The 9641-nt window shown below is 42.7% G+C and overlaps 1 protein-coding gene across 1 annotated transcript in view; it reads left to right on the top strand.

Annotated features, from left to right (window-relative positions):
• The window catches only part of srgap2 (SLIT-ROBO Rho GTPase activating protein 2), a 133381-nt gene that overhangs the window by 102970 nt on the left and 20770 nt on the right, over positions 1-9641 (top strand). Inside the window, 5 exon segments of the mRNA XM_066670575.1 lie at positions 2737-2821; positions 5718-5745; positions 6229-6259; positions 8287-8347; positions 9346-9423. Coding sequence (XP_066526672.1) covers positions 2737-2821; positions 5718-5745; positions 6229-6259; positions 8287-8347; positions 9346-9423 — 283 coding nt within the window.

The raw sequence follows: 9641 nt of genomic DNA, 5'->3' as shown, positions 1-9641 counted from the left end.
GCCCAATACTTCACTCAGCGATTACAAGATTGAGCTTAAAAACGGGCCACAGCTGCAGTGATAAAGTTGCATAGTCTCAGAAGTAAGGAAACGCTCGTATGAAAAGTGATGATCCAATTGTAAACTCAAGCTGAGGCCTGTTAGGCCACGGTTTCCACTTTCCCACACAGTTTGTGCCTCTCTTCCCTTGTGTTGAGACACTCTGTATATGCCTGGTTTGAAAGAGACTATTGAGACACTGTAGTTTGGCTGTGGTGTCATCAGCGATTGTTTTGGAGCTCTGCACGTGACCAGTGTTTACTCCCTTCAGCTCTCACAATCACCACACTTTTTAGCACCACAGATTCAACCCCTGCATTTTATTAATACAGTGGAACCTCTACCTACGAACTTGATCCGTTCTGTGACGCGGTTCGTAGTTGGAAAAGTTCGTTTCTCGAGTCAATTTTCCTCATTTAAAATAATGGAAAAGCAATTAATGCGTTCCAGCCCCCACCCCGAAAGTCACCCTTTCTGCACTGATATATGTTTACAACACTCTCAAAGTTTTGAGAAAAATACATGTAGCGTTACTAAAAATAAAAAAGAAATACAGTGGAAACAGTAATAAAAAAGAAATAATAAAGTTTTAAGTGGTTACACATCACTACCTTGAAGACGTGACGACTGGCTGGAGGAGTAACACAGGCACTGGCTCTATGACGGGAGGTGGAATAACGGAGAGTAGGCGGTGAATGTGGGGAGACGAAGCGTAGACACGGCTTAACTTAGCTCAAATTTCGATGTCTGCTATTTACACTAATGCTAAATTGCTAAAGCTACAATTTGCTAATCTTAAAAGCTCACTCAAGTCTGGGCGCTGGGAGACTCGCCTATTGGGGTCAGTGGCCATTTCCAGCCGCCGGCTCGGGGGAGGCTCGGGTTCGTTTCTGGAGTCGTGGTTCGTTGGTGGAGGCAAAAAATATTCAAATGCCCGGTTCAAATCTTGGAAAGTTCGTTAGTAGAGGTTCCACTGTGCTTTAATCATTTTGTCTTTGTAGGAATAGTGAAGTTGCTTCTTCGGCTACAGTGGGAGCATGATTATTACATGTAAAATACAGTCTACACAGAGAGCTCACTGCACTTTCAGACTCTTAAATGATATTAACAAAGGAAACGAGGTCCAGTGTTAGAAATCTGAGCACCTGGTAATCCTAATTATTCATAGATATGTTTTAATAATCCACAAAGAAGATAACCAGGAGCTAATTGGTAATTGGAGTTCTTAAGAAAACAAATGAAGAAATGTAATGTGTGTTATCATCTGACATTTTCTGAAAGTAATATTTGGTGCAGTTCTCGCTTCATGTCTTTTGTTGTGGAGGCAGTGACTCTGTAGTGAATCAATGAGAGCAAAAGAGCTCATTGATTAGAAAGACTGAGCTGCCTCTTTATTCTTTTTTCCTTAAATGTAGAACAGGGCTTTTTGCCCCCTGTCACCTTCCTCATTTTCACTTCTCCTTTTATTTTTTTGACTCTGTCTCTCCTTACTTTCTCTCTGTGAATTTTCTGCCCTTCACTAGTGCATTTTGTCCTACATATGATATGCATTCCTGTCATTTTTTTCATTGTTGTTTTTGTCATTGACAAAATAACCCTAGAGTCAGTTCCTTATTTCAGCATATGCATGTAGTCAGTGATGTCATACATACCGTACACACAACGGATCTGATGGATCTGTGTCAGGGGTGGGGTTCTTAAAACTTTTTCACACTGTGTGACCAAATATTTCTATATAAAATGCATTGTGAAGTCCATATGTTCAGAACAGCATCTACAACAGGGAAACATTTAAAGTAAACAATCTGGTATCCACTCATTTAGAAAAATGCAACCAATACAGAGTGATACACATAAACACTTCTGTGTTAATTAAGTAAAGAATGTGTGGAGGCGGGAACCAGCAGCACCTGCACTTAGTTTGTTTTTTCATTTCTGTTTCTTGTTGCTATAGAAATGTGTGTAAATTGTGAGTTTAGTTAGGAGTCGGTGCAGAGTGTAAATAATCCGTCATAGCTTCAGGAGACCAAACTATATCTTGTGACAGAGTGGAAACTGTGGAATATATTTATACAAGTGCAGTTTGAACATGATTAATGACCAAGTCTCTGGATTATTTTACCGGCTCATTCACAACCAAATCTAATGCTTGCTATATTTGGTGATTAAAGTAAAACTCAAGTTTCCCTTTGAATTAAATATAACAGGCTTAAAAGAGGAAGACCAATAAAAACAAAACAAAATAGGCAACAAGACGATGCGCTCCATTTTGTGTTAGTGCACATTCTCTCTGCTGCAGTGTTGTTACGGTACAGTGGCTTTGCTGCGTGATTGTAAGCATCTGTCCAGGTGTCTGACATTTTTACAGCCTCGTAGCTTCTCCTTCTCTCTCACACCGTTATTCCTTTGTCTTCCTTCCCCCTTCTTTGCCCTGTCAGAGCTGCTGTCCATCCCTTAGAGAAATGTGCTGTCAGAGCCTGAGAGGCTGATGTATACATCACCCAGAGTCTGATACCCTCAGAAACACACACCTTAATAAAAGCTACAGGGCGGATAGAAAAGAGGAAAGATCATTTACAAAATAAAAAACCATAACAGTGAGGGTTGGTAGCACACATGGGCGTGTACAGAGGGTGCTGGAATGTCAGCTTGTCTAGTAAAAAGCAAATGGATGACAGTTGGTGTCCTCTGTTTCAGAAATTGAAGGAGTTTCTGGAGGGCAGGAATCTCATCACCAAACTGCAAGCCAAGCATGACCTGATCGAGAAGACCCTGGGAGAGAGTGAGTGATCTGACTGCATTTGTACATATTTCCACATATTTATAGGCATCCCTTATTCGTATATTGTTTTTCAGCTACTTTAAAATTCACTTCCACTGTGGACACAGACATTCACTCATGCATGCACTGCCTGATTAATCTCCAAAGAAATAGTATGAAGTGAAACGGGGGCACTCCGGAGCTTCTGCACATTATAAAAATAATCACATAAAAATTAGCACATTATTTTCGGGATCTGGAGCGACTACCAACACGCAGTCAATCTGAAAACAGAAGACGAGTCATTCTGATTTTGTATTGCAACTTACGTAGAGCGCAGGTACTGTAGAGTTGGCCCATCAACCACAGCGCTGGTCTATGTGAGAGCACAGCTGAGCGAAAATGTAAAACGATCATATTGACAAAGCCAAGAGCCTTATGTTTAAAGTGATGGCGTGCAGTGACTAGCTGATGGCACCATTTTCTTTGGAAATTAAATAAAAATAATGGTCTCTGACTTTTGCACACTGTTGTAGGAGTTTCTGGGACTGAGAGTATAACGATAGAGAGCAGTGTGTTGTGATCTATAGATGTACTACAAAGCCAGTATCGTACAGATTAATAAGCCCTGGGAGGTGGTGAAATGGACAGAGCGAGGAGTAATCGTGGTGAGATGTGGGGGATTTCCTGTTCTGTGTTTCTGTCTTTCTCTCCCTCCTCCCACTCTCATTTCTCCAGTCTGACAGAGCCAATAGTAGGCTGGAGGGAAGCAGGGGAGATAACGAAGTATAGCCCACAAGGAAAAAGCATCCCCACTGTTATCCTCTGGTGTCGGTTCTGAACGCTCTACTTTACGGCTGCACAAATGAAGATAGTAATGGTGATGTTTACGCTTCAGTTAAATCCTGGAACTTTACATCAGTCGCTTTACATCAGTTTGGACCAGAGTCAGCAGATGCAGCTTTAATCGATACAGCTTTTAGAAGAGGAAGGCAGTTTTATGTTTAGGTTGTTCTCTCTGGGTCCCTTGGCGCTTACTTCGTTATTGCTGTGTGTCCTCTGTGTGTATCGTGTCCTCTGTCTCTTTTTAGTGCACACCTATTACACCCTTCATCACTTTGTGTCTGCGTGGGTTTCCTCCGGGTGACTGTCTGTGAGGAGTGGGGTGTGTTCTCTCTGTGTCTGCGTGGGTTTCCTTCGGGTGACTGTCTGTGAGGAGTGTGGTGTGTTCTCCCTGTGTCTGCGTGGGTTTCCTCCGGGTGACTGTCTGTGAGGAGTGTGGTGTGTTCTCCCTGTGTCTGCGTGGGTCTCCTCCGGGTGACTGTCTGTGAGGAGTGTGGTGTGTTCTCCCTGTGTCTGCGTGGGTTTCCTCCGGGTGACTGTCTGTGAGGAGTGTGGTGTGTTCTCCCTGTGTCTGTGTGGGTCTCCTCCGGGTGACTGTCTGTGAGGAGTGTGGTGTGTTCTCTCTGTGTTTCCTCCCACGCTCCAAAAATAGTTGGTAGGTGGATTGGAGACTCTAAAGTGTCCGTAGGTGTGAGTGTGTGCGTGTGTTGCCCTGTGAAGGACTGGCGCCCCCTCCAGGGTGTATTCCCGCCTTTCGCCCAATGATTCCAGGTAGGCTCTGGACCCACCACGACCCTGAACTGGATAAGGGCTACAGATAATGAATGAATAAATGAATAATTTTTTATAAGGTATTTTCTTTGATAATTTGGGCCTTTTGAAGGAACATTAATTAGATTTAAGCTTTTTGCCTTTGGACTCCTGGTGTACTTCATTTTTACAGCACTGTACTGCAGTAAGTGGTGAGGGGAGTGGGATGGGGCATTGGTTTCCTACCCTCCTCCAAAGGTTACACAGTACAGTTTCTACAGTTCTGAGCCCAGAATAACAATGACAGAGGCACTCCTCTGCCTCTTGTAGGTCAATGGAGCATCACAATAATTGTAAAGCTGTAATTTTAAGGAAATAAATTACATAGTGTTCCTTTAAGAGAAATTCATCTCACTGCGGAATCATTCATTTGTTTGTACCGTGTGTAAAAAGTTGGCAAAGCTGTGTGTGTGTGTGTGTGTGTGTGTGTGTGTGTGTGTGTGTGTGTGTGTGTGTGTGTGTGTGCCTCAGTCTGCAGATGTACAGTAGTATTGGGGGGTGTTAGAATATGTGTGCCCCTTGTCCTGTTGTCCATGCATATGTGTACTGTGTGTGTGTGTGTGTGTGTGTGTGTGTGTGTGAAGGGTTGGAAGGGCTTTAGTGTGTGTGTATGTGAGACATCCCTCAGGAAAGACCCCCACTGGAGAGAGGAAGAGGGAAATGGAAGGGGCACAGATTCTTCTGCTTTGTTTTTGTCCAGCTGTATCGGTCTGTAGCTGTTTGTGCAGCTGCATCCTTCATTAAATCTGTTGTTACCTGAGATTTGATTTATATCCGTGGTCCAGCTTGTCTCCTTGAACTCACCAAGCATTTCTCCTGAAATCAAAGTAATGACTGGGTAGTTGTTTACCTTTCCTGAAGTAACAGTCCCTACTCTTCAGCGAATAAATCTGAATCACAAAAGCCACCAACTCATCCACAAGGTTATGGCATAGAGCTCCATTACAGGAGAGAACACTGCTCTAGAGAGGTTTTTACTCCTGTAGCCCACGCTTGGTGCTGAAAATGGTGGGCATGAGCTCATGTGCAGCTGCTTCTAAAGGCCCCATTTAGTTAACAGTATTGCAATATGACCAGGTGTTATAACATCTTGTATATTAATTTATAAAACATTGTATAGACAAAAGTCCTTATAAGTGTTTCTGGAAATTTTCTTATTATTTGTTGCTATTGTAAACATCTCTCTCTCTCTCTCTCTCTCTCTCTCTATCTCTCTCTCTCTCTCTCTCTCTCTCTCTCTCTCTCTCTCTCTGTCTCTCACCAGGTCAAAAGACTGACTATTGCCTTGCCAGGTATGTACTGTATCACAGTAATGAATCACAGCACTGGAGCCAGATGTTTTTTTCTCTTTTTTTAAATATGGATAGATGAACATCTCGTCTAGACATGATAATGATTTATTTAAAACGACGTATTTATTTATTAATGCTGGGGGTAGGTGACTAGTACAAAGGCCAGTAGAGTAAGGGACAGACTTGTTTTTTTTAATGCATTATTCTTCATATTATTATCATTATTGTTGTGAGGGTGGTGGTTGGACAACAGCTGACATCGAAGCAGTTTTGGGGTGAAAATTATAGCCATCATATAATGACAGCATTCTCTCTCTGTCTCTCTCTCTCTCCTCTCTCTCTCTCTCTCTCTGTCTCTCTCTCTCTCTCTCTCTCTCTCTCTCTGTCTCTCTCTCTCTCTCTCATCTCTCTCTGTCTCTCTGTCTCTCTCTCTCCCTCGCTCTCTCTCTCTCTTTCTCTCTCTCTCTCTCTCTCCAACATCAGTGGACGGAGGAACTCAACTGTGCGGAAACAGGTAATTTCCATCTCCCCTGTGGGATTGTGTGTCTGTGTGTGTGTGTGTGCATTTGCAAAAGCCCCTCCACCAGTCACGTGTCCCGCTGCGCCCACCTGGTTTGCATGTGTGCATTTTTGTCTTTTAATGCCTCTCATCTGTACCATTCCTCTCTGAAATCATACACAGTCCTCCCCCTCCTTACGCAATACACACACAGTCACCTCTTGTACCACTGGGTGTAGCATACAAAGCCTGTTACCATGAAAACTATCCTCAGAGACTCATTTACTAGTGTGATTCTGAAGGGAGCTGAGGTGTTAAGCACTCTGTGCTCATGCCCAGTTCCTCACCCACCTTTTATTATTATTTTTTTTTTCTTTCCTGGCACTTGCTTCCCTGCAATCATCGTCTGGGCCTGCAGGATAAATTTAGCATGCCCCCATTTTCCACCTGAAACATGTTTCCCCACAGGAGGCTCTCAAACCCACTGTGGAGAAAGGATCAACAAAAAAAATCCATAAAAATCATCCATTTATTCTCAACATTATGAATTGCACAGTGTTCTTATCGCCTCCTAGTGACGATATTGGCTCATTACACTGAACAAGTAATTCTTATTACCTGAATCAGCCAGTGTTTACGAATTGTAAAAATTAAATAATAAAAATAATAAACTAAGCTTAGTAAGAGCAGTAGATTTATTGTAAATATCTAATGTATTTATATAATATTTGTAATAAGTGTTTGGAACAAAACCCAGATTTGATATCGCCGTTTTTCTCAGTGGTTCAGAGGAAACACAGACAGGATTTGTGTTATTTCACAAAACCACTGTGATCCAATGGGTGCATATAGAGTTATGTTTGTGTGTATTAGGGCTGTACTTTCTACATTTACATTTAGGGCATTTGTCAATGCAGTACACCACTCAATGTCACAGATAAAGGCGAAAGCAGTGTTAGGAGTCTTTCCCACGAACTCTTATTGCTCTAGTGTTGTTTTGCTATCCAAGCTGGGTATTGAACCTTGGTCTCGTATGTGGAGAGTAGGAATGTTCCTGCATGAGCTGGGGCCTTAACCAAAAGCCAAACGCTAAAAATTATGCATTTAATCTCTGGAGAAATTCTAGATAAAGCCTGAGTATATGTGCAGAGATTATACCAGAGTAGTCCTTTCACACATGTAGCACACAGTGAGAGATTGTGTCAGACGTATTCTCTCAGTGGGAGTTGTTCCACTAGTTTTGGTGTGGGCTGGCGTCTGTGGAGATGTTCAGGAAATGTTCCGGGATATTAGCTGCTCTGTTCACAAATCCACTGACTCTGACTTTACCCAGAGCTTTTACTTGGGCGCGAGGAGGATAAAATAATGCTCATAAGTGAGTGCTAATAATGTCAGGGACAAATAATGCTCATCTGGATTAAATCTGGAACATTTCTGCATTACTGTTCATTTCTGAAAGAGGCTGAAGGAATGTGATAATCATGCCTTCAGAACAGTTAGCCTACATTGGCTTAGATAAATGCTAGTATAAGAGTAAATGCAAATATCACTGCGGTAAGAAAGAAATGATTTTGATTGAATAATCAAGTTTAATCAAATCTCTGTGGCAGCGCTGCTGTCTAATCGTGTGTATTGTCTTGATCCCCACCCAGTTGAACGGCCCAAATTCCGTTTCGCTCGGCCATTTCCGCTTCAACCAAACAAACAAAAGAAAGCGGTGAAAGAAGCCGTCTCCTAGCAACCGCCATAGCCCTTCTCTCTCTCTCTCTCTCTCTCTCTCTCTCTCTCTCTCTCTCTCTCTCTGTCTCCCTCTCCCCCTCCATGGCTTTCAGTGTACTGGGCTAGTTTTCCTCTCCTTTCTAAAGCCTTCATCCCTTCGCAAATATTATTACTCATACAATCACCAGCCCCTGAACAGAGACCCTTGTTCTTAAAGATTTATCTAAACATCCTGGGATTTCAGCCCTCGCCCTTCATCCCGACAACCCGTGCTTTTATTTTTTCTTTATTAACTGTTTCTCTTTTTTCTTTCCTCGTGGTAGGAGTCCAGCCAAGTCATTCCACTGATGGTGGAGAGCTGTATTCGCTTCATCAGCCGACACGGTAATCTCTCTCTCCCTCTCTCTCTCTCTCTCTCGCTATCTCTCTCTCTCTCTCACTATCTCTCTCACTGTCTCTCTCTCTCCTCTCTCACTGTCACCTCTCTCTGTCTCTCTTTCTCTCACTGTCGCTCTCTCTCTCTCTCTCTCTCTCTCTCTCTCTCTCTCTCTCTCTCTCTCTCTCTCTCTCTCTCATTGTCTTGTTGCCATAAACCCTCCTGAGTCTCTCCCTGCCCAAGTGAATGAAATGTCTTGTTTCGGTTCATTAATCACTGTGTCATCTCTATTTTGTTAGCAGAACCATTTCATATCGTGGCCCATAAATTTTCACTTGTAATAGCTGCAGTATTAAATGGTTTGGCTCCAATACACAATCATAATCGTCTCTTTTATGGAACGCTGTACAGTCAAAACACTAAGGGTTGTTTCCCGGACCCACGCTAAACACGTGCATGGACTAAATCACATTAACAGTGTTGATTTACCACTGACACTTTAACACTAGCCTTCATTTATTATAGAAACTGGCCCTTTACCATTGTTTAAAAACAACGTTTCCAGATTTTTCTAGAAAGAATTCAGCTACTTTAAAGTGTATGCAGTCTTGACATAGGCATTCACGTGTGAATAGACAGCTCACAGCTTTAATAGTCTGATAACCTGAAGCCCGAGGTCACTTCGACCAGTGTCAAGCATTGACTGGAGTGTCCTAAAGCCTCCCAGCACAGTTCCTATCAGATGAGCTTGGAGATGATCACCCAGAATCAGCACCTGACTTCACTAAAGTTGTGTGGCTAAATGCAGTCAGTTTTCACTGAAATATTCCAGTATGTAGTGCAACGCCATCTGAGAAAAGCAGAGCCTGTTTTTGCAGCAAAGGACTCCCTGATAAAACCATACAGTGGAGGATTACCCAGCTCTGATATGAAGAGGTTATGGATCTGTCTGTTGTTTTAAATTTTTAAAGAATGTAAAATGAACATGTTGTCCATCTGTCTGCAGGCCTCCATCATGAGGGCATCTTTAGGGTGTCTGGCTCACAAGTGGAGGTCAACGACATTAAAAATGCCTTTGAAAGGGGTGAGATAATTTAATGTGATTATATCCCATTTTATGAACCTTGGATTTTCAGGACCACTCAGGTCTCTCTCTCTCTGTCTCTCTCTCTCTCTCTCTCTTCTCTCTCTCTCTTCTCTCTCTCTCTCTGTCTCTCTCTCTCTCTCTCTCTCTCTCTCTCTGTGTCTCTCTCTCTCTCTCTCTCTCTCTCTCTCTCTCTCTCTCTGTGTGTGTCTCTCTCT

This window comes from Hoplias malabaricus, chromosome 5 (assembly GCF_029633855.1).
Source record: "Hoplias malabaricus isolate fHopMal1 chromosome 5, fHopMal1.hap1, whole genome shotgun sequence".
Classification (NCBI taxonomy): Eukaryota; Metazoa; Chordata; class Actinopteri; order Characiformes; family Erythrinidae; genus Hoplias; species Hoplias malabaricus.
Note: the sequence above shows the minus strand (reverse complement) of the source record. Positions and strands in the feature narration are given on the sequence as shown.